The sequence below is a fragment of the Anas acuta genome, chromosome 8 (genome assembly GCF_963932015.1).
Source record: "Anas acuta chromosome 8, bAnaAcu1.1, whole genome shotgun sequence".
Lineage (NCBI taxonomy): Eukaryota > Metazoa > Chordata > Aves > Anseriformes > Anatidae > Anas > Anas acuta.
The window spans coordinates 23,297,784-23,324,771 of NC_088986.1; the positions used below are offsets into that span (position 1 = coordinate 23,297,784).

The 26,988-nt window shown below is 46.0% G+C and overlaps 1 protein-coding gene across 4 annotated transcripts in view; it reads left to right on the forward strand.

The window, feature by feature from the left end:
- The window catches only part of MTA1 (metastasis associated 1), an 80,537-nt gene that overhangs the window by 1,112 nt on the left and 52,437 nt on the right, over positions 1–26,988 (forward strand). For all 4 annotated transcript variants that reach the window (XM_068690849.1, XM_068690850.1, XM_068690851.1 and 1 more), the window contains exons 2-5: positions 15,613–15,680; positions 18,101–18,194; positions 25,805–25,931; positions 26,109–26,172. In XM_068690849.1, the coding sequence (XP_068546950.1) occupies positions 15,613–15,680; positions 18,101–18,194; positions 25,805–25,931; positions 26,109–26,172 (353 nt within the window). The remainder of the gene's footprint in view (positions 1–15,612; positions 15,681–18,100; positions 18,195–25,804; positions 25,932–26,108; positions 26,173–26,988) is intronic.

Below are 26,988 nucleotides of genomic sequence, written 5' to 3' on the forward strand. Positions count from 1 at the left end.
CGGCATCGTTCTCGCATGGGATGCCGTCCCCGGTGCTCTGCACGGCCAAGTCTGCGGTGGGCAGGGATCTCTGCAGGCCCCTAGGCCACCTGCTGCTGCTGCAGGCTGGCCTGGAGGATGCTCGGGGCCTGCCCGCCCCGTGGTGGCATCCCGAAGGACCACGGTGCAGGGATGGCATCCTTCCCTTGGGCCCTGCCCAAAGTGTTCGGCCACACTCAGGGCAGATAACAGCATCCAGACACCAGGGAAAACTTCCTGGTGTCGCAGCTGGCGTCCCTCATCCTCTCCCTGTACCCCTCTGAGCAGAGCCCTGCCCTGCCAGCCCTGAGCCTCCTGCTCCTCGCTGTGACAGCAGTGACATCCCCGCTGGGCCAGCACTGCCCACCCCGCTGCCTCCTGTGTGTCCCTGTGCTGCTCCCAGCTCTCCAGGTGGCCTTCCCAGCACTGAGCAGCGGGGCAGGACCCATCCCTTCACCCTGCTGGTGCAGCACAGGGGGATGTTGGCCGCCTTTGCTGCGAGGGTGCGTGCTGGCTCTTGGGCACTTTGTTGTTTCTCCAGTTGTTTTTCGGCAGAGAGGCTCTGCAGTCAGCCTGTGGCGCTGCGGGGAGTTATCCCATCCCAGCTGCAGGACTTTGCTTAGCCTTAGCTGAACTTCCTGAGGTGCTTGTCAGCCCGTTTCCTGGCTTGTCAAAGTTCCCCTGAGTAGCAGCCCTGCCCACAAGTGTGTGGCATGCTTTTCCTGGCTCCCCAAACTTTTGGTGAGCATGTTCCAGTCCCAATCCATCGCAAAACATCCACGGCTGGCATTGTGTCGGTGCCGAGGGATGCTGTTAGCAGCCAGGTGAAGGCTGTGCTGCTGCTCGCAGCCCTCTGAGCCTACTGTTCATCTGGTGAGCCTCCTAATCTGCTGCCCAGTGTGTATCCAGCTTGCTGCCCAGCCCTTATCTCAGCATTTTGGTTCAAAGGCTCCCCTGGGGGGCTATGAGGCCTTTGACACACCACCTCCAACACCCCTGCTCTCTCCTTAGCCACACAGCTGGTCTTTCCATCGCAGCGGCGAGTCGGATCAGTCGGGCATGATTTCCCTTTGGTATTTTGGTTGGTCTCAGTCACCTCGGTGTGCCTGGGAGCAGCATCCAGGCCTCGCTCCGAAACCTTCCCAGGCAGAGGGCAAGGCAGCTGGCCGCTGGCCAGGGTTACTGTGCCCTGGTACCCTACATATGGCTGAAGTCTGGCTTTGCCACACGAGCAGGACCACCATATGGGCAGATGCAGCTGTTTCTGTATGACAGCTCTGTTCGGCCCGAGGAGTTTGTGTCACTGAATTGTTTCTGCCCCCGGTGCTGGTGGCTCCCGTCAGTGGGAGCTGAAGTTGTGCGCGGACTCCAGGGCAGGATTAAGCCCTGAATGGGGTTTGTGCGTCGTCATTTCATAGACTTCCCTCTGGAAGAGAAACATTCAGCAGATAATCCGCTGCTATCCTTGTGGTTACCAAATTGTGTGCGCCAGCTCCAGACCGAGCAGCTGCCAAAACCAGCTCGTTTGTCGTAGATCAATAACGCTCCTGGGAGTATATGGTGATCGCTTCGGGGCTGGTCGTGAGACGCTGTGAATCCCTGTTTTCATAAACCGGTGGGTGGGTTGCACTTCTCTGACAGAGACTGGCTTTCAGGGCCATTTTTTAGTGTTGGTGCCCAGCAGCTCTGTTATAGAGGAGCCTGGCAGCCTGTGCTGGGGCACCCGGGTAGTGGAGCTGCAGGATTTGGGGCTGCTGCTTCAGTGGTCATCACCTGGGTAAGGTGAGTGCTGGCACCTAGAGAAAGCAACTGGTTTTCGTGGTCCTGAGGTTCTTTCAGTGCACCTCTGGTGGGGCAGGGGGTCAGCGCTGACACCAATTGCCCCCTTGTAAGTTAATGCTGTTTGTGGGGGGACGTAAAACTTTTATATGTGTGAAGTTGCTGGGTTATCAAATTGTGAAATGAAGTACAGGAGCTTATTCACCCTGAAGATGCTCCTGGAGTTGTGTGCCTCCAGTCTAGCAGAGGTGAAGATGTTCTGAATGAAGGTTTTCCTAACAGCCACGAAATAAACGGCAGCACGGCGAGAAGGGGGCTCTCCTCGCCTGGAAGGAGTCGTGGGGCACTGCCCTGCTGCCCCGTGGAGCAGAGCGGCTGCTGCCCGACCGCAGGACACATGGGAGTGCTGGGTAAACACCAGGTCTAGGAAACTTGGGACCAGCTGGGCTGGAATTTGGGGCCTCTGATGAAAAAACGCATGTGGGAGAGAGATGCTCATTGTTCTAGCTACTGCTGGCCTCCCCTTTCAGGAGAGTGCTGTGTCAGCTGCCTGGAGGAGAGCAGGGTTTGCCTTCCCAAGGCTGCTTCACCTGCACCTTCTCCAGGAGTTCACCCTCAGCACGAGCGTTTTGCTGGTGGCTGTAAGGGACCGAGCCCCGCTGCAGGCTTGTGGCATTCCCTCGACGCAGCGGAGCGACGATTTTCTGCATTTCCATCTTGCAGCGATTGGAGGAACTCGAATCCTTCCACCTTTCCTCCTCCTCCTCCTCGCGCTTTGTGTTTTTCCGGGATTATTTTTAATCTGTATCAGGCACCCGATCTGGCTGCCCGTGGGACTGTGCGAACAGCTGAATGGGCTCAGTGGGAGGGCTGGGAACAAGGGGATGGGGAAAGAAAGGAGAGGAAGGATGGAAGAAGAACCGCTGAAGCCAACACTTTCGCTGAGGCAAATGTTTGATTTGTGCTTTTAGATGAAAAGCTTTTTATGTGTTCTTGGTTTAGGATTTACTCTCTTGCTTGGGAGCGTGCTAGGTTAGAAAGCGATGGCTGCTTTTGAGTTTATGGTGTGTTTAAGGTGTGTTTGAGTGGCATGGTTATGATCCTAGGTCAGTCAGGCACATGTGTGCCACCTGAATCCAACACATGGAGGGTAAGTGATGCTCTGACCCCGCGTGGGCTCTGAGGTTCCCCCATAACTGGCGGCTGGATTAGACCCGACGCTGGTGTGCCTGTCCGTGCTGCGGGCATGCTTCTCTTTCCAGCGTAACCATCCCCCAAATTTACATACCTTGGCCTGGAATCCAAACTTCTCGTGGCTCCTGGCATCCATAGTACTGCCCGAGAGCTGCTGCAGGTGGCTGAATTTGTCCTCTTGGCATCATAGTGATGTCAGGAATAATTTTCTGTGCTTTTCCTGTTAAAAAAAACTTGGGTACAGAGCTAGTAAGGTGCACGTTGTTGAGTCTAGGCCTAAAGCACATAATCCAGATAATTTAAGTACAGGGGCACGTGTAAACCCTCTCTGTCCCTCTTTACTATCAGCATGTGGGTATTTGGGGTTTTCAGGAGGGTTAGTGGGAGTGCTGCCCCAGGAGCACAGGCTCGGGTGAGCAGTCTTTTTGCTCAGTTTCTAACTTTGAGCTGACGTTGGGTGTTTGAAGGTAACTTGAGCTGAGAGTGGGCTTAGTGGGGAGAGGTATTAAATAACTACTAAAGGTAATAAAAATGAGTTTGTTCTCGCAGCTTACTAATGGGTTTCTGCAGTTGGTGGTCCTAAAGGATATAGGGCGGCTTCTAACTCATCCCATTTCGGCCGCTGGGTTCCTTCACCTTTTCCTTTAGCTGTTCCTAGCTACACCAAAATTCATCTGATGTTCTGCACTCCTCCTTTCCCTCTCCCCCAAGCGGGACTGCTTTGATGAAAGAAAGATGTTAAGAACTGCGGTGTGATGTGGAGCTGCCAGACAGCCTCGGCGTGCCCAGCTGATGTGTAGGGCTGCTGTGGGTGCGCTCCGTGGGGCTGAGCAGCCACGTGCCCTTGGCGAGCACCCGCTCAGCTCCTGCCCCGCGGGGGAATGTGGCTTCTCCCATCCCTGTCCCAGCAGGACGGCGTCTGTAGGGGGCTTCTGCTGGGTGTTTTTTGGCAGCTCGGGGTGCTGGGGGCTGGCTGCGCCCCTGGGTTTTGTGGGCAGCCGAGCTGAGCTGCAGCGCTCCTCCCCTGCTGCTTCCTCCGTCCCGTCGGCCGTGTCTGCCTGTTGTGCCTTCCAGCGGTGGTGGATGACAGACACCTGATAAGCGAAGGCGCTTGATAAGTCCCTCCTTTTCTGTAATTCCGTGAGAAAATGGCTCTCCTAGTGAGGTTTGGGTTGTGTGTGAATGGGAACAACCTGTGCCTGGCTGCTGCTTTTCTAGCAGCAACTTCTGATGTTTAAATGTCTGAACTTTAAACAAATAAAACCACCTCATCTCTCCTGGGAGAGATGCACAAGAAGAGGATAAGGTGGTTGTTAATGAGGATAAGGTGGTTGTTAATGTTTTTAGTTCAGCTTCTAACCTACTCCCGAGTACTTTGGGGTTGCTTGAAAGTGGATATAACCTGTTGGAGTCGCCTCCATCCAGTTCTGCGCCTCTTCTAAGTGATCTGTGAAGTCAGCGTCACTTCTGGGCCAGGATCTTACACTGATATTATTTCTTTCCAAAATCGTGATTTTTTTCACGTTCCCAAGGAGGTTGCTGGCCGAGACTTTTACCAGTCGTGCCCGAGTTTCCAGTGGAGTTCAGGTAACTGGAGTAGCTGGGAAAGGTGCTTTTGTAGGGCACTGCAGTTCCAGGTTTTCAGGATGTCACAGCTTGCAGCTGTAGCTCTAATATACAAAGAAGCCCTGCTTCAAAGCGTGTTTTAAAGTCCCATTTGGTTCCTCCTCTCCTCCTCAACTCGTAAAACCGAATTTGGGCTGTTGGGCTCTGTCGCTAACAAGAACTAATGAGTTCCCCCTGTAATTGTTTAATGTGTAAGAAAGCGTTTCAGTAGGGGAAGACATTGAAGAATTTTTCACATTTAAAAAAAAAGACACAACAAACTTATTTTAAAAGGAACTGTGGTTCAGAGGGGGTCGAACTCTTGTGCGGAGATGAATAATTTAATTTATTCCCAGTTGCAGACAGGGAAGGTCCTCGTGTTGTCCTATAGGATATGCAGCGTGGCCGTTTCGGGAGTTTAATGCGTTGCAAGATCATCAAAACTGGTGCTGGATACTCAAGCATGGCAAAATTTACTCTGGGAATATTTGTGGCAACCTTTTTCTTGCTGTCTTTCGCCAAGTTTGTTTAAAGCGACTGTAAAGCCTAAGATGAACTTAAGGGAAAAAGCGCCGTTTTTGGGAGCTTCAGGAAATGCCGTGTGTGCTTTGTGCTGCTCCTGCTCCTCTGACACACTGCTCTTTTGGGGAGGATATTTAATGGATTGAACGCAGTTTGGTGCCTCAAGATGTGCTGAAACCACTGGAATCTCAGTGAAGAATTCATCCTGGAAAGAGAATAGCCGAATTGCTTCTGATTTGCTTCGTTTGCTTCACAAAAGACTTGAGATTTCAGCTCGACCTTCCCAAAAAATGTTATTTACCTATAAACTCCGAAGGCTGGGTGAGACCTAGGCCTGGCTGAGCAGAGGAGGCTCCTCGAGCACTGCTGCTGATCCCTGTCTGGTTTGCTGCCGGCGTGGGAAATTGTCATTTTTTTTACAGACCTCCTGTGCCCACGGGCTGTCAGGGCGAGCAGTACCTTGTGGCAAACCTGAAGGCTTTCTCAATTTGTTATCCCCACGCTACCGTAAGGAGAAGCTCCAGTCTCGAAGAATGAGGTTTTCCTCGTGGTCTCCTGCAGGCTTCACCTGCTCCTTTTTGGTGCTCCTAACCAACCCCACGTCTGTGCGCTGGCACGAGGGAGGCGGCAGGAGGAGTCGCCTCCAGAAGGACCCGTGCAGGACCTGTGAAGATTTCGGGCTGCGTAGCAAGCAGACTGATTTTCTGGCTCTCTGGCTGGATCATCTTTAAGCAGGAGGAGCATTCTCGAGATAATTTCTCTTGTCATTGATGTACGAGGTTAACTGCGATAAGGAGAAGCTAGTTGGCAGCTTTAAAGTGAGTTTGCAAGGGAAAAAAAGAAAAATTGAGGCTTCTCCTGTCTCTTCCACGTGTTACTTGCAAGCTGCTTAGCCTTGATGGTGCCTGTGCTTTCACGGTCCTGGTCCTGCGCTGCCAGATGTGATCTGCATCGGCCTCAGCTCGTGGTAAGGGCTCTGATAAACCACGCACGGTGCGCCCCAGCTAACGTGGGGACGTTGTGTGAGAGGAAGAGGACGGCTGACACTCGACCAAGCATGAAGCCAGCGTGCTGTGAGCGGACCATTCCCCATTTAGCACGGGGCTTGTTGTTACAGGGTGAAGCTGTCAACATCTGAGCAAAGTCGAGGCAGCCGAGCGAGGCGGTTCCTGTGGCTGCTGCCGGGGGTAGCGGCGTCGATTCGGGCAGCGCCTGCTGGCGGGTGCTCGGCGCTGGGCTCACGCAGCTCAGCGCGGCGTGGCCAAGCACATCGGGGCACTGCTTTGGTTCAGTTCAGCTTTTTCAACCGGGTGAGTTCCTGGCTGGGTTTCCCACGTGCGTGCCTCGCTCCTGCCATCCAAAGCTGCGAGGCTGGCACAGCTCGAGGGGGTGGTACGGGAGGGCGGGGGGTGAATCAGCTGCACTGGCACTCCTGTTTAAACGAAGAAACATCTGCAAAGCTATGGCAGCAATTTATACTGGGACCGTGTCTTACATTGTGGAGCCATGATGTTTTTGGTCTGGCACCGATACCCTGCTCCTGCACTTCGTAGGCTGTCATGCTGTGACCCAAGCAGTTAATTCATGTTGGCTCACCGAACTCAAGCATTGCTCTTTAAAAAAAACAAAACAAAACAAAAAAACAAAACAAAAACAAAAAAACAGCCCACACCAATAAACTTTTTGTTTTGTTTCAAAAGGGTGATAGCAAACTCCCTGTCCAAGTACTTCAGAGGTTCTTGTTTTGCAGCTCTTGGGATACTTGGAGGGAACGTGAAGCTGTTTTCTTCTGATCATCAGCACTGCCTGAGTCTCTGTCTCTTGGAAAAGAGTTTTTCTTCCCTGCCCTTAGCAAGGAGGGACGCAGTGGGACAGGCTGTTCTCTTGGCTGCAAGAGCAGCCCAGTTTTAAGGTGTGGTTTGAGGATACTCGTCTCCCCTGCCTGCCCTCCAGAAGAACCCCCAAGGAGTTCCCTTCCACCTGGTTTCTCCATCTATTAAGTGTTTCAGTGACTCGTCTGTAAATTAAACCATCCTGGTGGTCCCTTACAAACCAGCTTTTGGGCAGGATTTTTGGTTTTAACCCTGGGCTCGTTCCACGGCCAGGTCTGTGGCGTTGCCCCACAAAGAGCTGCACTGGCCCGGCTGAAATGAGAGGCTCGCAACTGCTCCTGGAGAAAGTGGTCATAGAGCTGCATCCTCGGGACGTGCAGCAGCAGAAGAGGTAACACAGAACAGAGGATTGCTGTTGTGTCCCGAGATGCTGTAAAGCAGGAGAGCAGTGGTGTTTTTCCAGGAATACCCCGTGTGCTGTCGTCCTGCAGGGAGTTGGTGAACCCGAAGGTTGGTGCTGCATGCAACAGGCCTCGCTTACAGCTGGGGCATGGGGGGAACTGGTTGGGATGAGGTTCCTTGTGCTGCCCTACAGCTGGTTTCTAGGAGCAGAATTGCTTCCTCATCCTTGGGGAAGTACTCTGGAAACTCAATTTTATTCCCAGGTTTCTTGCCCATTCCCTTTTCGAGTCTTGTTTGTACAGTCTCCCTTTCAGCTGGCATCTCCAGTAGTGGTTATTTCGGCATGGCATAGTTCTCATCTCAGGGCCAGGACCTGTGACATACCTCTGCCATCCACCACCTTTTCCTCAGGTACAAGCTCCGTGCCTTGCCCAGAGCTAAGATCTCAGGTCTGTAGCTCTCTGCTGCTAGCAGAGTGCCTGCCTCCTTCCTTGGCGGAGACAGTGAACTTTAGGGAATGCACTTGGTCGTAATGAATCAAATCAGAAGTTAATCGAGCCCGGGACCTGCCCCGAACAGCCCTGGCAGTAGTGGTGTTGGGAGGTGCCTAAGAAAGCGAGCACTTCTGGTAATTCCCCCAAACGCTGGGGAGCCTCCAGGGATTTGCTTTAAAGTCTAGGCTATTAATTGTTTCTGAAATGGGAACCGTTTCGTAGCTTTGTCTGTCTTACCTTCCTCACTCCTAGTTTGCAGTGTCTCCGTTTTTCAGATAGGGACCGGTGATCAGAACTTAATTATCTTTGAGACTTCTGTTCCTCTGCGAAATGTTTGAAAGTGAACAAAGGGTTCAGGAGTTAATAGAGAAGAACTAATGCATGGATAATGGAGTTGCATAAACCTTGTTTCATGAAGATTCATACAAAAAAAAAAAAAAAAGGATGAGGTAGCTGGACAGGAATTTTTTTCTTCCCCCCCCCCCCCTCCTTTGACATGACAGAAAACAAAGAGCAGAAAACCTTTGGGAAGCTCCAAATCCCTTAATGTTTCATCCTTAAAACTGGATCAAGCGACTGTCAGTTTGTCCAAGCAGGTTGCATGGCATTAAAACAGATACTTTTTGCTCCATAAAGGTAGAGAATTATTTCTTACCTTGAGGAAGGAGCTCTGTGGCGGATATGTGTTTTTGTTTGGAACCTTACAGGCCCTTTGGAGTGGATTTCAGGTTTAGTTTTCAGTACCTGTTGTCGATTCAGAAGAGCTTTCATCGAGAAGAGTTTGTATTTTTTATGGGTGTGTGCATAACCCATAGCCCTGTTACAGGGACCTTGCACGGGGTTGCTCCTACCATAAGGTTACGGTTTGGGGAATTTTGAACCTGGGTTTTTGGAGGCAAGTGGGGAGGATTGATGTGTGTACGTAATCCGTGCTGCTCGATCATTTTACAGCTTGGGAATTCTTCAGGGGAGGAGATCAAAACCTATTCCTGCTTCTCGATACTCAGGGTTTTAATCACCTTCGTCAAGGCAACTCACCTTTAGAGATAAGAGGTTGAGCACGTGGAAGAGAGGTGGGTTAACAGACCGAGGGAAAATCAGCCACCTGTTCCTCACAAGCACGCCGGCTCGGTGTTAAGTATGGACCAAGTGCTGATATTTACACAGCTTATTAGCTCCTGCCCACCTTTGCACAGGTGCGTGGTTCGTGAGGACTTGGCAACAAGTACTTGGGTATTTATGAATTAACCAGTTTCTTCTTTATCCTCACCGGTGGGGGCTGGGATGGCAGCTTGTGCTCTGCTTTATGCTTGAAAATAGAGCAGAAGTTAGCGTGAAAGTGAGAACATGGACTTCTGCCATGTGTTGTGAATACGTGAGGCTCAACTTCCTTTAGTACAAAGCAGTCCTGAGCTGCTCCTGCATGTATATGGATGTAGATGCGTGCTTGGGGTTTGATAGGCAGTAGTAGAGGCTTTAGTTTATTAAATGAAACTGAGCTGTCTTTTCCTTGCACGTATCCTGACTCATCTTACAGCCCCAGCATTCTTTTAAGTCGTGTTTTTCTTGGAAAACGGTTGAAAAGGGGAAGTCGAGCTGAGCACACTGTATATCCTTGTATACATAATGTACGTCTTCAAAGTCATTTTGGGATGTTTTACAGCATATTATCAGAGCAGATAGAATCTGGAGAGGCTGTGTGCTTGCTCACCACCAGTGCCCGGCACACAGGCGATGTGCTGATGTATTTAATACGGAGTTTGTTGTATTTTTCACGTGTCCCTATAGGCTTGGGGCCGTACAGGCACCCTTGTGTTACACCTCCTGCATGCCCTCCAGGAGGCTAAAAGCAGAAACAAAGTTAACATAATGACAAAACAGCATTGTAAATGAAGATTTTCTCTGTGTGTGTAACTTCAGCGTGTAATTAACTAGACGTCACTGCCTCTTTGGAGGGAGCGTGGTCGTGTAATGCCCTGTGTCGGCCAGCCCTCGGTGTCCCCCACACCTGGCAAGCTGTGGGAGCTAACCCAGGGGTCCTGCTCCAGGAAATCCAAGCAGGCTGCAGTAAGAAAGCAGTGAGGGGAAGGGCAGGGCTGCAGCAGTTCCTCTGGAAGGCTTCGCTCTGAGAAGCAACAAGTCCATGAGGATAACTTGGTGGTGCGTGGAGCCACCCCAGCCTTGTCCAGCAGAGTTTGCGATGTCTCTAGACCTGGCAGTGACCTAAAAGGTTTGACTGCCTGCCAGAGGCTGCTGCTGTTTAGGATGGTGGCCCTGCTCGGGGGCAGGGTTGTGGCTGTTCTGGATGGGCGCACGCTCCCTGAGCCGGGTGTCGCTGCTCATTTCTATCTAGGAACTTTACTGCAGGCTTCAGGCCCGAGGAAGTGGTGCAGTGGTTTGTTAATCTTGATCCGTTGCAGAAAACCAGGCTTTCTTCCTCAGCAGCGAGGGAGGCTTGTCGCTTCAGTAGTTTTTCCCAGTTTTGTTCTGCCTGAGCCTTTTTATCGAGACCGGGCAGCTCGTCTCAGGAGCACGCCACGTGAGCACTGGGCTCTTCCAGCGAGCACGGCGCCTTGTGAGACGAGTGTCTCGGTTAAAGATTTCACACAAGGGTGATTTATTTCGATCCCTGTCCTCGTAAGCCTTTTGACTTAGTCATTTTGGTCAGAAGAGCACAGCTAGCTTGATTTAACCGGGCTGCCTCTCCCGGCTCGACTCGATGAGGATTTGCTGTCTGGCTGTGGGGATTTCAGCAGGAGGTGGTGCTCACTTCTGCCAAGTCCCTTGCTAAATGTCGGCTGGTACTGCAGAGGTTGTGTGCTCTTTTGCTCTGCTTCCACCCCATTTGGAGCAGGGCCGTGGTGGTGGCAGCGCTCAAGGAGCTTTTTGGGGCAAACACGCACATCCCATGCCTGCGGTGCTGCTGTCTGGAAAGCGTGCTTGGACGTGTGCTGACAGAGTATCCGTGATTCCTTTTGTCGAGCTGTGAGAGAAATTAATTGTAAATATCTGCTTGCTCTGTGCTGCTAGGTGTATTGGCTCGCCTCGTCCTTTTAGCAACAGAAACAGCTGTTGCAGTTTTGCATCTCCTGTAATGAAAACACTGCTGGTAAGGCTTTCTCTTTTGAAACTACCTCTTGAAACCAAACATCTCGTGGGGTGATACCTTCTGAGTGGTGCTGGTTTTCAGCAGCTAGAAGGCAGTGGGACCTGAGGTCTCCTGGGTGAGATTGCTGGGCTCGTAGGCTGTGAGCAGCTTGGCCTCTCCAGCTTGCCTCCTTTTTCACAGAAGCATAGACCACGATAGATTTTGTATCACCCAAACTGTAAGGTGATCGACAGCTCCGGGAGCGAGCTGCTGAATAATTTGAAAACTGAAGCTTACGTAAAGAAACTAACCCCAAATCGATGCGGAAATGCAGACTGTGAGGAGGCATGCATTTCCCGTAAGTTCGGTCGTAAAGTAACCAGGTCGTCAGAGCTTCATCCACTCTCTTGGTGCTCATCTTCAATTCAGGGCAGCAGCTTTGTGCATTGGGCAGAGGAGATGTTTGCAACCCTGGAGTTGCTAATTTATAACGTGCCGAGAAATTCGCATCGTACCAAGCAGCACTAGTGAGTGTGGGAAGAGGAAGGAAGGCTTCAGCCTCCCTTGCTTCCCGAGGACTGCAGGCTAACGCAGGGCACACAGCAAGGGGAATTTCAGGAGGCAAGGTGAGGAATGCGCAGCCAGGTCCTCAGAAAGCACACGTAGCCTCAAAGGCAAGCGCAAGTTGGGAAGGATAAAAATACTTTTGGGCATTTTTGCAACTTGATCACCTAAAATCCTGTAAGGTTATTAAGTAGCTCAGACATAGCTTAATCTTAGAAATATATGACCTCTAGACAGTGCGTGTTCTTTCCTTTTGCAGTACCCCCTTCTGGTTTTCTTTTCTGCCAACCAACGTAGACTTAATCAACAGCTGACATGAAGAGGGCAGAGGGGGAAGCAATTTTGCAGTGATGTCTTAAAAGCATGTGTGAGCAAAAAGAAAGCGTTGTATTTATTGCTAATTGAGAACAATTATTTTACTGCCTTTGTGGAATATTTCCATCTTCTCTGGTCTGTAGGTCATCATCCTAGCTCGGCAGTTCAGTATCTGTATAATAACATCGCTTTTTAGTAAGTTGTGTATTATCTCATCTTCAGGGAAAAAAAGCAGGGGGATGGAAAGGCTTTTGGGGTTGTTTCAGGGACGCAGCTACTTCTGTAACAGTGTAAGCAAAAGGAAGAAATAAGCTTGGAGTTTGTGGCAGGAGTGTGATGGTCCTTGCTGTCCTGGGATATTGCCACGCTCCTCAGTCATTGCTTCAGCCTGGTTGTAGAGAGTTGCACGATACGCAAGAGCGATGCTGCTAATTACAGTCGTGATGTGGATGCATGGCTGATTAATTCAGGGATTATGAGTTTAAGCTGCGAGCTGCTGTGCAGGTGTGGGATTGAGCCACTGCCTTTGTCTGGGTGGTTGACTGCTGAGGGGTGGGCTTGGTACAAAGTGCTTGTGGCAGTTGCTGCTTCCAAGGAAGCATGCTGTGCTTGTGGGATGCGGAGCAGATAAGCTCGTCTTTTCTTCCATCATGTAGGTAGGAAGGCCGATAAATTGGCAAGGATAGCCAGCCTGTTGTGTTTGAAAGGTCTGACTTGTTGTTTTGTTCTTTTTCAGGCTCTACTCTTCTGTCCCTAGACATTTTTTTTTTTTTTTTTTTTAAGTGTACTCTTTCCTTCCTGTTCTGTGGTAGGACTTGAGATGCATGCATCTTCCTGTTATTTAGAGGTTTGTTAATTTGGTCTCTTTCCCCATCCTCTCTTTCAGCCCACGGCACAGACAGGCAGTTGTGCACGTACAGGATGCCTCCCATCGACAACTGCTTTGCTGGGAGCCTGTGGTGGGTTTCTGCTCGCCACTGTGTCTCTGTGCACCTACAGACATAGCTGCTGTCTTGGAAGCAAACTGGGAATGTTATTAATCATATTAGGTGTGCAATATGAGAAGGATGCATTTACATGGCATGGGAAGAGGCTGGAGAGGAAGGGGAAATGTTGCTCAGGGGGAAAGGAGTTCTGGAGAATAGGGGCTGATGGAGCGTGGTGCTGTGCCTCCTTTAAATCCCAGTGTGTAGGAAGCCAGCCTTGGCTGGGTTTTGCTGCTCGTGAAAGAGGTTAAGAGGAGTGCTCTCACCTGCTAAAGCATTATCGTTTTGGAGAGTGGTTTGTTGAACTCGCAATTTCCTTGCTGCATGTGTGGCACACCGAGCAACTGGAGCATTTCTCTGCGCAAGATAGCGTTTTAATTTTAGATGAAAGTATTTAAAGTCTGTATGAAAAAAATGCAAATCGCTCCTCTCTGTTCTGCTCACATATTCTGTTTCATGTGCCTTGCAGTGGGCTCTGCGCTACATGCAGAGAGGCAGGGACCCTTCTCCAGGTAAACTCGAGGGATGGGCAGCGGGTCCCCATGAGGTGCTTAACGCAGCTGTGCAGTTAGCCTCAGACGTGGCTGGGAAGTACTGGGCCGTGCATTTTGTGATGAAGTCATCAAGCAGCGGCCTAAGCACACCCCTTTACACTCTGTCATGTGTCTGCTCTTGAGGAATGCCTGTGGGACATCTTCATCGCTGCCTTTCTGCCAGCAGTGTGCTGCTTTGTGTAAGGCTGCGTGCCCTCGCTGATGGGGCACAGGTCTGGGGACGCTCCTAGCGCTTGGCAAAACAACAGATTTTTTTGGATTTGACTACTCAAAACTGTTGGACATCAACCTGAAATAGCCATTTATAAGGCATTGGTCTGTGATAAACTTTATTTTAAATTCCCACGCCAGATTTTAACACTCAGTAAACTGTAGTTAACTGAAAAATTGCACGGATGTTCACCTGAGGTAGAAAGCGTGCTGGTGTGGACATGCACACGTTGCACACTCAGAAGAGCTGTTAGAGAAGTGATAGGAACTACAGGGGTTTGTGATGGTCACTTTAAACCCCTGGAAGTAAAGGGGTTGTGTTTCCAGTTGGGGGCTGCCATTGCCATTCCTTCAGGCTCCGTTTGTTCAGTCAGGGTGCTAACAAATGCTATGAGTTTGTGTTTGGTCTCAGCAGAAGTACCTGAAGTGAGGTTTTGGGGGTGGCCAGGGGGCAGTATGAGGGAACTTGGCCTTCTTCAGGGGATGGGCATGGAGTCCTCAAGCAGCCCCCGAGCTTGGAGCTGCCTCAGGGCAGATGAAGGCCCTGTGCCCTTCTAGGGGAGGCTTTCTGCTTGGGAGAAAACTTTTTTCCCCTCTGATCCTAATGTGTAAATTCCTTACAGTCTGTCACTTATTTCAGTCAGCAGTTTGCTGGAGCTGCCACATACCCATCGGGTTGTGTGGCTTCTGGTGATGTCCAGCCCCTTGGCTGGCAGTGGGCAGCAGACCCCAGCAGACCCTAGCTCCTGGCTGTTGTAGGGTGCTGAGAACATTATTTTTCCACAAACCACGGCCTGCCTGGCCTCCTTAGCCTGCTCTCCGGTGCGAAACCTGAAGGGAAGCTGCCTTTGAGAGGAACCAGCTCTGTGGCGGAGCTGGGGAGGAGCTTTTGGAGGCTGACTCTTCCCCAGCCCAGAGGAAGAGTTAACAGCATCCATCTCTGCCCTTTTAGGAGGCATTTTGGGAAGATTGAAGCTAACAGCTTAAGTAGTTGTCTCTATTTAGGCAGGGCTAGCACCGCTAAACACCCATTTAGCAGTGGAGGGTCATGCTAATGTGCTCGTTTCAGCGGATTACCTGAGCGGAGCCCCGAAGGCGATGGATGTTTTGCTCCAAATACAAATAAACTGGGACATCTGAAGGGAAATCGTCTTAAATCGGCTAGAATATCTTTGGAGGGATCATTCTCAGAGCTGAGCGCATGAGAAAACCGCGGCAGGTCAAGACTGCCCCCAGGGCCAGCACCCAAGGGTGGCTGCATTCAGTCCTCTCCTCACCTCGCTGAAGGTTTGCTTCTGGAGTCCTGGCTGACAAAAGACAGGTCTGCTCAAGGCTCTCTGTTTCTGTTTTTGTGAGAAGAAGTGTTAAAGCTTGGAGTTTAGCAATGACGACCTATTCATACGGCATTCCTTGGTGCCTCTCTGAGGGTTTTGTGACAGCACCACCTTAGCGAAGAGCTGCCTTCTTGCCCTCTGGTTGAAGATGTTTATCCTGCTTGAATATGAGCATTTCTGACCTATTTGGCTTACAATATAGAGTTCTGTCGAGGTTATTCCGGGATAATGTGGGTGTAAAAGAGCAGGAAGTAGAAGAAAAGGTAAGAGAGAAAGAATGGAGCAATTTGTAGAGTAAGTAACTGGGCTGTGTGATGAAGCTGAGCTGGGGGGCAGAGGAAGGATAGCGTGTTGCGGCTGCATTTTTGGATGAAAGAAAAGGAAGCAAATAAAGAAAACACTGCGATCAAAATGGAATAACCTGATCAGGGGAGACAGACCATCATATGCTTTGCTTTCCCATTGTACAGGCAGATAATAGAGCTCTGTGTTTTGGAAAGAGAGTTAATGGTCTTCAGATTGCACCCATGTTTGTTTCTTACACTGGTATGGATTTTGTATTTCCTCGCCTAAAATCCGGGACAGTGGGAACATTTTGAAGTGCTGCTTGTGGCAAGAAATTAACTTGGTATGGTGTCTTTAGCAGGTATACATGTGGGCTTTTTATTTGATTTTTAGCAGCTCGTATTTTAAAGAATCTTTTTTCTTTTGTCAGATTACGTCTACTTTGAAAACTCTTCAAGTAACCCATATTTGATACGAAGAATAGAAGAACTCAATAAGGTAAACAATTTTTGCCATCAAGTCTTTGAAGCTGATTTAATTTATGATCTGTTTGATTTGATTAAAATCAAAACAAATCTTTAGCAGTTCTCTGGTAATTAGTAGCTTAAAATACTTTTGTTGTGATAATTTTCTGAAACACTCTGAGGCCTGCTGGATTGTTCTCCTTTGGCATGAAAGGGCAGAGCATCAACTGGAGGTCATTCTCAAGGTGATTATGCCCACCTATGGGGCAGGAGGTTTTTCCTGGTCTTCCATTCTGTGCCCAGATCATGCGATAGGAAGACAAAATAACAACTTCCCAGGAGGATGGAGAGCTTTGTAGTTTGTTTTTTCTTGGGGGAGTGTCACTCAACAGGAAAAGTTGGAGCTATTATGTGCTTCCTCAGACTTTTGTCTTCTTTAGATGTCCTTTGGGTCAGTGTATTATTTCGTTTGCCAGATTTCCCCTTCTTTAGATTTAAAAAGCAGGCATGATGGGTTGCACGTGGGAAGCCAGCTGAAGTCTTCAATGCTGAAATTTTACCTGGCTGAGGAGGGAAGCCTGATCTGAAGCCACTAGCTGTGTCCTAAACACACCGTTTTGAGGTTTAATGCCAGCGTGTGCTTTACAGCCTATACAGAAGGAGTGTAATGTTGCTGTTTTGGTGTTGAATTTAAATTAACTGCCTAAAAATAGGGTGTTTTCTTCAGCCAACAGGGATGGAAAAACATGCCTTGCTGAAACAGTTATTTGGAGGAGAAAATGTATCAATGTGACAAAGAACCTGAAGTTTAGGGCATCCTTGTAACCCCTTCTTTTTAGCGTAGATCTTTTTACAGAACACTTTGTGTCTCTTCCATTAAGGAAATAATAGGAACTTCCTTAACATGTTCCCAGTGGATCCATGGGATGTTATGTTAGTGGCTGTATTCCATCAGTTACAGGGTGCTGAAGTGTGTGTGGGGGTTTCTTGTGGGGTCGGTCCCGTCCCCACCTTTATTCCATTTCCCCTCTTTAAAAATAATGGTACTTTCAGCCTGGACCTCTCATTTAGAGCAACTCTTGCTTAAATTGTAATTTCTCTGACCTGTTCTTCGAAATGGGTCTTTCAGGTTGAAATGAATCATATCTTAACCTGCATTTGTTTTCACTGACTGTAAATGAAGGCCAGACAATTAACCGAAGTGCATAATTTGACATCGTTAAAACACAGACAGCTGCAAGATGACTCCTGCTTTTGTGTTGTATTTCCTCAAAATGTAAAAGTTCTTGATTACTTAACAGAACAGGATAGAAATTCCACAGGTTCTGTACAAAAACTGGTAGGCTGCAAGTGAAAACATTTGTGCGTGTATGTATTCTCTGATTTTTGTGTCTGTGTGTGTTAGGAAAACTGTTGTTATCAGAGATAAAAATTTTTTCCTCCCTTTACAACTTAGCAACAAGCGTGTATATCAGTTTTGTTTGTTTGTTTGTTTCTTTCCCTGTGGACAGATTGCTGGTCCACTACCTTTTTTGGAGACTTCCTGGAGGGGAATTCGTATCTCAGTCTTCTAGTTTCTTAAACTGTGTGCCATCATTCTGGTTTTCAAGGACTCTTCAATAGTAGGAGACAACTCTTTTAAGTTACATTTTCATTATTTATTGACTTATTTTGGAAACAATAGGTTGGCTGGGTCAGTTTCAAACCAGTAGGTGTACTTCCTTTAGAGTCTGTATAAAGCCAGCTTCATAATTCAGCAGCTATCATCTTACAAGAAATTCATCACCAATCTCATTTTAAGAGTTTTAAGGAAAAAAATAAATCACAAACCATTCAAAAATTCTGACCTCTTTGTATGTTGCCACTGGTGTAGAGTTTATTGCCTGGTGCAGCTTCCTTTGTTCTCCTTTTGGAATGATTCTTGTGTTGGTCATTGTTTACCTGCCAGTGCTGTCAGAGAAAGGAAGCATTATGGAACTTCTTTTGTGAGAGCAATAATGATTGTGTTCTTTCTTGCTTTTCTGCTGTCCTACTGAGTTTGGAGAACAGCCTAAACCTGAGTTCTGTTATATTTCACAGTTACTTTTATTAGGATTGTAAAGATGCTTGTGCATTCTGCTAAATGCAGGCATCACCTGGAAAGTAGCAAAGTGGCTTGTTGGTATGCTGTACCTGCAGGTAAGTGATTTTTCTCACCCCTTGAAAAATCTGTAACTGCTTAAAATGGTGAGCCTGAAGAAACAATTGGGAGTGAAGGGCCAAACCTGATCCTGTTCTCTAGAATGGATCCCACTAGAGGTAGTGTTTAGGTAAAGTCTGGGCAGCTGGAGTATGCTAGAAGGTGGTTAGGCAGCCTGCGTGGCAAAATTCCTGATTATTTATGAAGTTTTCTAATTAAGTATGTACAGTTCAAGTTTTGGTTTCTAATCAGTTGTTATTTTTGTCCGTTTTCAGACTGCCAATGGGAATGTGGAAGCAAAGGTGGTGTGCTTCTACAGAAGAAGAGACATATCAAGTACACTTATTGTATTGGCAGATAAACATGCAAGTAAGCTTCTTTGTGTTCATATAATTTCTATGCAAAATTTCCGAGCTAGGGTAGAACTTTGTTGCACTTACAAGTATTGGTGGTGTTATTTTAAAACATCCTTTCCCTGTATTCATCCTCAGCAAATTGCATTACCAGTTTGGCTGACTTCTCTTTCCCTACCCCACTTCCTTAAAATCTCAATTAGTTACGGTTTGGTTATCATGGTGAGGGGAACAGAAGTTTGAGGGTGGATAAAGTCTGTTGGGGCTTAATAAAGGCATCTTACTTGCTTCCTGAAAGTGAATTTTCTACTGGACGGGGTGAGGGAAAACACTCTTTCTTGTATTACTTGCCCATGAACTGTTTGGTTAGTAGAACAAAAAAATGTAAACTTTGCTTAAGAGTAAGTCAAATAGTCTGATCGTAGGAAATCAACTTGAAACATGGCCAACTTGAAACTTGGCTAACAGGAATTGTCTTTACATTTCAATATTAGTAATATTTTTCTCAGTGACATGCTGAGTAAATGCATTTTAAAGCACAGAATTTTAGGACAGTCTATTTCTATTTTGAGCAGCTCAGCTTCTTTTGTTAGGAAGAGAAATAATGTCTAGGCCTGAGAACAGAAAACCATTTTTTTGAATACTCTAGTTAAATTATGATTTTAAAAAGCAAAGAAACAAAACAACAAAAGAAAACTGAACTCTTACGCAATTTGCAGGGTTGTTCATACTGCCTTAGTTTGGCCTCCTTTGCATGTATGCCTTGATTTTATCATTTTACAGAATTTTGTGTTAGCTTATGTTGGCACGGACTCTGTCAAGGAAGTGAGACAGTTGAGCAGAGATGGAAGCTTATTTCTAAACAAAAACTTAGTGACACAACTCTCCAACTATAAAAACAATTTAAAAATACTAAAAAAGTGCACACAAAAACAAGAGTTGTTTGCCTATATAAATCTGTAAGGTAAGTCAGTGCAAGAACAACCAGATACTTTAAAAAACAACAACAACATACACGAAACAACTGAGAAGCTGACGTAAAACTATGCATCCTGAACTTAGGAAGGGGTGAGCATGGTGCACTAACCAACTCTCAAAATGAGTGTCCATCTCTGGGGGAGAAATAGTGGGATATACCCATGCCCACAGTGATGTTGGGCACCTGATTTAGTGTCCTTCCAGCATGTTTGACTCCATTCTGGTTGCCAGTGAGGGTTAGATTTAGATTTGTTCTAATTTCCTCTGCCAGTTCAGCATTCTTCTCATCCCATCCTTGCGAGGTGATGGATGCAGTTTAATAAAACTGGTACCAAAATGGGCATGTTAAAAGTGGGGGGAAGTAAGCGGGTGGAATTACTGAACTCATTTTAATTGTAAATAATCAAGTATGTGAGATGTAACTGTTTAGCTTGCTAAATTTTAGCAACCTAAAAACAAATATGGGCACCCTTTTTAATCCTTATAATTCAAGGATGTCCTGTAGGCACACAGATAAGTGAAAAAGAAACAATCAGATCTGGGCATGTCAAAATTAGGATTTGGCTGCCAAGTACTATTGTCTTGTAATGTGCTTTGTAGTCTGTGTACAAATAGTCTGATGTTTATGTAGTACAGATCTCCAGGGTTGTGTGGCATGGGGATTGATCAAATCAGGTTTGGGTTTTTAACAATTAATACAGCATTTTGAGGCGTTCTTGCCACTGTAGTACTGTGAAAAATGCAGTAAAACTAGCCCCTAAATTTAAATACTTTCTGTTGTATATTGAATGCCAAATAAATGCGTTAGTATGACTACGCTGAAAGAAGTCATGGGGCATTGAGATGAGATTTGGCTGTGTCGCAGAACTGTGGTAGCAGGCAAAGCTTTTTGATCTCCTCGGTGCAGCAGCACTCATTTTATCCAAGAATACTGAGGCTTAATAGGAGCGCCGCCATAAACAACATGACTATTGATTCCTTCATCTGTGTCTCACTTCACTAGATTTAGTAAAGCAAGCAGGTAGGAAAGATTCAAAGGAAGGCACGTCTGAGGCGGAAACTGAAAAGCCTTCCTTGCAAGTCAGCTATATGTTCTTTCAGTCTGCAAAGGCTGATTTTTTTCCTTTTTTTTCCTTTTTTTTTGTAATAGGAAATGAAGATTTTCTTTTTAATGTAAACAAATAATTCATTGTTCATTTTCATATCTGCTTGAAAGACAGAAAATTTCTTCTGTGGAGCAGTCCTAGTAATAGGCTCACCAGAGACAACTAAGGCTTAGTGTAAATTTCATTAGTAGCTAGATTTTTTTCTAGTATGTTTCCTTTTGGTGCAGAAAAAAATTGCTACTGAATTACTTCCATTTACTTAGATAGATGTTCTGTTGTGTGACTTCTCTTCCTCATGAGGAGGGAGAAGAGAGTAAAATTAAGCTTTTGGACAGCACTTAGTTCTTTATTCTGAAAAAAAATAAAAATTACATCCTGCATGATATAATGAAATTAAATTTTGTGGATGTTAACATTCCAGTACAGCTACTCAACACTGCCACTGACTTTGAGTTCATTTCCATAAAGTCTCCTGTTGCCTCATTTTGATGCATTTGCAGTAGATGTACGTATCTGCATCGCTGATCTTTTAACTGCCTTTGTTCAGCTGATTAATGGAGCTTTCTGACTGCAGACATTTCTGGATTCACACAGTCTTATATTTAAGATGCCTTTATTTTAGACCTACTGTTGAGATCAGTGCAGTGAGAGAACCGAATAATGGGAAGATATGGCAAGAGCATGAATGGAAAAATATGGGTGTATTTTGTAATGTTTTTTCTCTCAATAAAAGAAGGGAAGAGATGTGATTGTGAAATGAATCCTGCAAAGTCCGATTTTCTTTATTTAATAGGAAAGAAAAGAAAAAAGAGGCTCTTATGCTCTAACTGAATAATCCATCAGATACTTGAAAATCTGGGTTATGCTGTATTTTCTCATAATTCTTTATAAAGAAGAGAAATGAGCAGGAAGCAGCTTGTTCTGTAGTTGGTGGCTGTAAATTAGTACCTTGATGTACGCAACCTGATTCCTGGATTTGATCTGTGATCTTACTATTTTTATCACATGATATAAAACTTGTCTAGGCTGTCCTATAAATCTTTCAACCTTATAATGGCTTCCATAGATTGCCAGCACTTTTTATTCATAAGCCTCTTTAATCACCTCGCAAATTATTCCAGGACATTTCTCCACCTGATTCTGAAATGAACCCGCTTCACCGGTAGGAGACTATTTCATGTTCCTTGCCCAAAGACTTTGTAGTGGTTGAAGGCAGAATATTGTATGCAAACGGAATTGCAGGCAGAACCTGATGGAAGCCAAGCACGCTGCCTTTTATCGCTTACTCCTCAAGCTACTATTTGGATGCTGTGGCTATATATATGCTCTCCCCGCAGTTTCTTATATAATTAAGCAAATATTTCCAACAGCAGGAGCACAACCTCCTGTCCTCCCTTCCACCCACCCGCCCCAGCTGGCTCCAGTTGCGCGGGGTCTGTCGTGCAGGGCTTCATTCAGAGTGTTTGTCCTGGCTGTAAAACCACGTCGGTAGTAGTTGGGGCGAGCTGGATGGCACGGGGAGCTGTTGGCAGCTCTGTGGTTAGCTTTCAGCAGCTGATGTGTGGGTGCCAGGCGGGCATGGCAGCCTGGTCTTCCAGGTGCTGAAGCTTCTAAAAATAAAGGTCTTGCAGCAGCGAAGTGTCAGTACTCAATCAGTCTGGGAGTTGCGTGAGAGCAGTGTGCCTGAACAAGGGTCCACTGAGGTTTTTTAGATGACACCAGCCAGCGCAAATGCAGTTTGATGGCAGCTTCCCAGACAAGTTCCTGGCCATTTGACACCCTCCATCCCCATTTTCTCCCTAATACTTACATGTGATTCTAGAATGATGGGTTTATTAATCTACTAATGGACGTTTTTGGCCCTGCTGAGAGGAGGAAACTGTGATTTCCTGTTCTGGTGGTGGCGTGGCAAGGAAGGATGTGCTTAACGTCAAAAATAGCATCCATTTGCTCTGTGTCCTACCTGCAACGTTGACCATGGCTGCAACAGATGATCCTGAGAAGCCTTGGAAGGGATCGTGACAAGATGTTGTCTTGATGCTGTGGCCAGCTCCTGAACTGTCAAGGTATAAGGATTTGTTTAAAAACTGTCTCGTTTCTTACAGCTATGAGTCAGTATTAAATTTTTGGTAGGTAGGGAAAAAATGAATGAGGCTAGGAGGTCTAATATAGACCATTAGAAATTGGACCTGGGAAAGGGAATCTATTGTTATATTGGTCTTATATTGGTCACCTCTTCAAACGCAACACTTGTAGAACATCCTGCCTTCCTACTGAAGGAGCTTTAGCAGGTCAGTGCCACTGACTTCGTTCTGTTCCCCAATATTTTGATCCTTTTTGTTTTTCCTTTAAATTTCAGTGGTAGTGATGCCATGCTAACAAATTCTTTTGTTACTGCAGGCATACCTGTCTCCCAAACTAAATATTATAGTGAGCTCTCTAAAGCTGATTTCTGGATTGTTTGCCTTTGTGCTTTTCTGAATTCTGCCATGTAGCAGCTCGTACAACAGTCTGCAAGCAGAGCAGGGGCTGTTCCTTTACCTCTGATGTTGTAGAGAGCCCAGTCTGATCTATATCAAATTGCTATTCTTTCTAGTGTCTAGCAAATATTGATGTTTAATTTTGCATCTCATACACCCAATCATTTTAAATTACACTTTCTGCCTCTTGGGTTTCTCCTGCCAACTCAAAGTTTACTCTTTCTAATTATTTTTCCCCATATACGTTAGCTTTCACATGAGTCTTGCTGTTTGTGTCCAATCTGCCTGTCTCTTGTTTCCAATAGAAGTTGTCTTCAAGCTTTTCTTAATGTGCTATTAATGATTCTGTCATCAAATATCAAATAATACTTAATCTAATGCACTCCTTGCAGCATTCCACTGGCTACTTCTGCATAGCTGACATATTACTGTTTGTACTAAGACTACATGTTTAGTTTTAAATCTGCGTGAGCACATCTATCAAGCAGAGAGATTAATTTTGAAGTAAGCCTTTATGAGAGCCCTGAAGTCCCAGGATACTGCACCTACTGTGCTTTCTCATCACTTACTCTACAGTGCTGCCATAAACGTGGGCAAGTCTTTCTGAAAAGAGTTTATCTTTATGGTTATTATTATTTATTTTTAAAACTATGGACCTTATTTCTCAAGGGCCGCCGTTCTCAAGGATACAGCCTGCTTTGCTGAGAGCTGGAGCTAGAGGAGGCTGAGATGCAGATGCGTCAGACGGGCTTGTCCTGGAACCAGGGGCTGCATCAGCCCCCGTGGTGGTTTACAGCCTGCCTTAAACCTTTGCTGTAAGCGAGGTGGTATTAGCTACAGTTTTTGTCAAAGCCACTTTTGCTCGACTTCAGCAAGGCAGATTCCTGTGCTGAATCTAGGTTGTTGCTTTCCATCTTCCCTGTTTTGCTTCCATCTCCCTTTGGTTCAGAACACGTTTGTCAAAATGCATTGTGCCTTTTTATTTTGAAAGACTATGCAGAGCAGAACTGCCGTAAGAAGAAAACTGTGCTTCCCACCTTCCTTGTTTTATTACAAAAGCTAGGCATATAAATAAAGCAGCAGCTGAAAGGCAAGCCTAGCTGAAGGGATGCAGTTCCTGAGATTAACTTGGTTTTGCTGGGTGGCTTCATTTTGTTTATAGATAAGGCTGGCACAGTTGTCTTTTTTTTTTAATGTAATTTTTAAAAGCTCTAGGCTATTAAATATACCGAAGGTATTAAGTATTTTAGGTTGCTCCTTACAGTGTTTTTTTTTCCCTACATTACACAGTGCACTGCTCTCTTTCTCCAAAAACTCTCGTAAGCGCAGGCATGAATGCCTTTTCATTTTAGTATCCATCGCGTTTTAAGCAAGCTAGCTTGTAACTTGCTGACTTGTTTGTGGATTACTGCCGGTATATTTATAGTGGAGGTCAGCAGCCACAATATTAATTTTCAACTAAAACAGAATCCACTTCAGTAAATAAATTGCAGAACCATGAAACTGTGGCACAAATGTAAATTCTGTGTTCCAGTTCTTAGGAAAATATTAAATTGTAAGTGCTGCTGTATGCTTAAGAGCTCATGTGGCATAATAGATATTGTATGTTGAAGCCTGCTTTAATTTTGTTGCTGGTTTTTTCCTTGCTGGAGCAGCTTACCTGGAGGGCGTATAAACCACAAGTCTTTTTTTCTGGAACAGTAAAACTGAGTGCTAAATTGTGGGGAACCTGAAGGGTACATCTTTTTTTTTTTATTATTTTTTTTGTCACCCTCCCTTTGGCATAATGGTGGCCTATTTAAAAGTAAATGCAATTTTAATGTTTTACAAAAACGGGAGTTCTCTCCCTTCTGTTTGCTTTCTTTTTGGGATAGCTGTGAGGATTATAGTTAACTAATCTTTAGGGTACATTAATCACAAGTATGCCTGTCTGTGTTTTTGACTAGAAATGTTTCTTGGCAACAAGTGTTGAATTAAGCTGCAGGCAGAAGTCTGCTCTTTGAGAGTACAGCTGCAGTAAAATGGGAGTTTTACTATTCATGTATGAGACTTCACAGCTCATTCTACTAGAGTCTGGGAAACTGTACTGTGGTTTTGGAAAATACAGTAACTGCCTGAATTTCACAGGGAAGGAGAGAGTGATATTTTCTTCTGCAGTCCTCCATCATGGAGAAGCTTTGCAGTTTTCTTGGAGTCTTTTACCTGCTACAGTTTTATGTGATTGACTGGGTGCTTGCTAACGAACACAAACCACTAATAATGTATTTCCTACAAGAAAGATGCCTGGAGATGTTTTAGGATCGATTGTGTATCGGTCTGGGTGTGATTTCATGTATTTACTTTGGCATTTGTTTCAAACGGGTGGGATGGAGGTAGTGAAGCTCCAAGCCCCAGGTCGTGGATTCTGGCTGCAGGCTGAAGTGCGTGGTGAGCTGGGGTAGAGCTGGCTGCAAGACTGGCCTTGGGCACTTGGGTAGGTTCCAGTTCATCTTGTGACTCTGATCTATCGGCTGTGGTTGGGGTGAAAAGAGTAAAATAGTTGAAATGACTGACCTCGCCTTCTCGGTGGGCATTTCCCTCAGAAGCTGTTGAAGATGGGCTGGGACAGGCTGTGACTGATAACCTGAAAAAGGAGTAGGGCATATGATAGCTGACACCTGGCAAAGAGGAAGGACTTTGCTTTTAGTGCCTCATTCATCATGCATCAGCTTCTTCCCGATGAAGTCAGCGGTGCAGGGATGATGCCAAGAAGAGCTCTCCCTTGGGCTTGGCTTGTCCATTGGTGGCAGGTTTCTGTGTGACCAGGGCAAGCGTGGACACGGAGTGCTTTCATTCCAGTGATGATAAATACAGTTCACCACAGGCATAACTTAAAGGATCTGCACTAATTATCTCATTATTTATTTGGCTGGAACTTGAGGATTCAGACATAGTTAGATTACATCTGTATGCTATGTCCATTTATTATTTAGCGATGGTTTTGGAGCTGCTTCTTCTGATTGACCCTGAATGAATACTTGCACTGTGCTCTTGATGATCGATTTTTGTCTCTCTATAACTAGGAGAAATGGAAGAAGAGATGGAAAATCCAGAAATGGTTGATTTGCCAGAGAAACAGAAGCATCAGCTAAGACATCGTGAGTTGTTTCTCTCACGACAGTTGGAATCTCTGCCAGCCACACACATTAGGTAATGGCCATCTTCTTCCAGTGCTTTTTATTCAAAAACAACAAATGGCATTAATATTATCCAAGTATTCTTCAATGTAATATTGAATTTTGTGTACAACTTCAGTCGTACCATCTTGTGATTCACACGAGCGTTTAAGATGCATGGATTTTCATAAAATATGTTTCTCTTTTTTAGAGGCAAATGCAGCGTTACTCTGTTAAATGAGACAGAATCCCTTAAATCATATCTGGAACGGGAGGTATGAACCAATTTCGTGAATTGTCAAGCTTGAACACTTTATTTTGGCACAATTTAGGATTGGTGGCTTTTCACAATTTTTAAAAAAAGATGGTTCTTCATTTCTAAGCATGCCGGGCATTGGTAGTGGGAAGCATCAAGCTCAATACAGTTTTCATTCTGATGTAAAGCTTTGTGTTTCTAGCAGGACAGACATCCCTGTGACAAATAAACTGTATCTGCTCCTGTTAAGGGAACCCTTCTTGCTCATCAGCCTGGCAGTCTGAAGGTTCAAAGTGAAGGCTCATGCCCCCAGGCTAGGCAGGGTGGGAGATGAAGTAACTGTAGAAGAGGGAGCAAGCCAGCAAACTGTGTTTTTATGTATTAGCTTTCTCCTGAAATCTTACATATTTATGTTAATATGGTTTAAGCCTGATCTCACCTCAGATCTCTGAGGAGCTTAGCTCCCAGTTTTCTGAGCTCACTGTTGAAAATATTTACTCGTAATCCTCTAATTTGCCACTACAGATGTTTAGATCCTTGAAAAACTACTTGTCAGTTCACTTCTGACTCCTGCAGAAATTTTAGCAATCTGGCTCTTAAAGAGTGCCTCAAATCATCACTTGCAACTGAATTGTCTTGCTGTTAATCACTATTCAGAATAGAAATTTGGGGTTTACTTTTCCAGGTGTTTTGTGATTTTAAAAATTACAATTGCAATCCTTTATTAGTATCTTTATATACCTTTAAATGTGGCCAGACCTCTGGCTGCTCTGGGTTATGCGGTCTCAGAATTTGACAATATGAAGGCTTTATTTTTGGAGATTAGCAGCAGTTT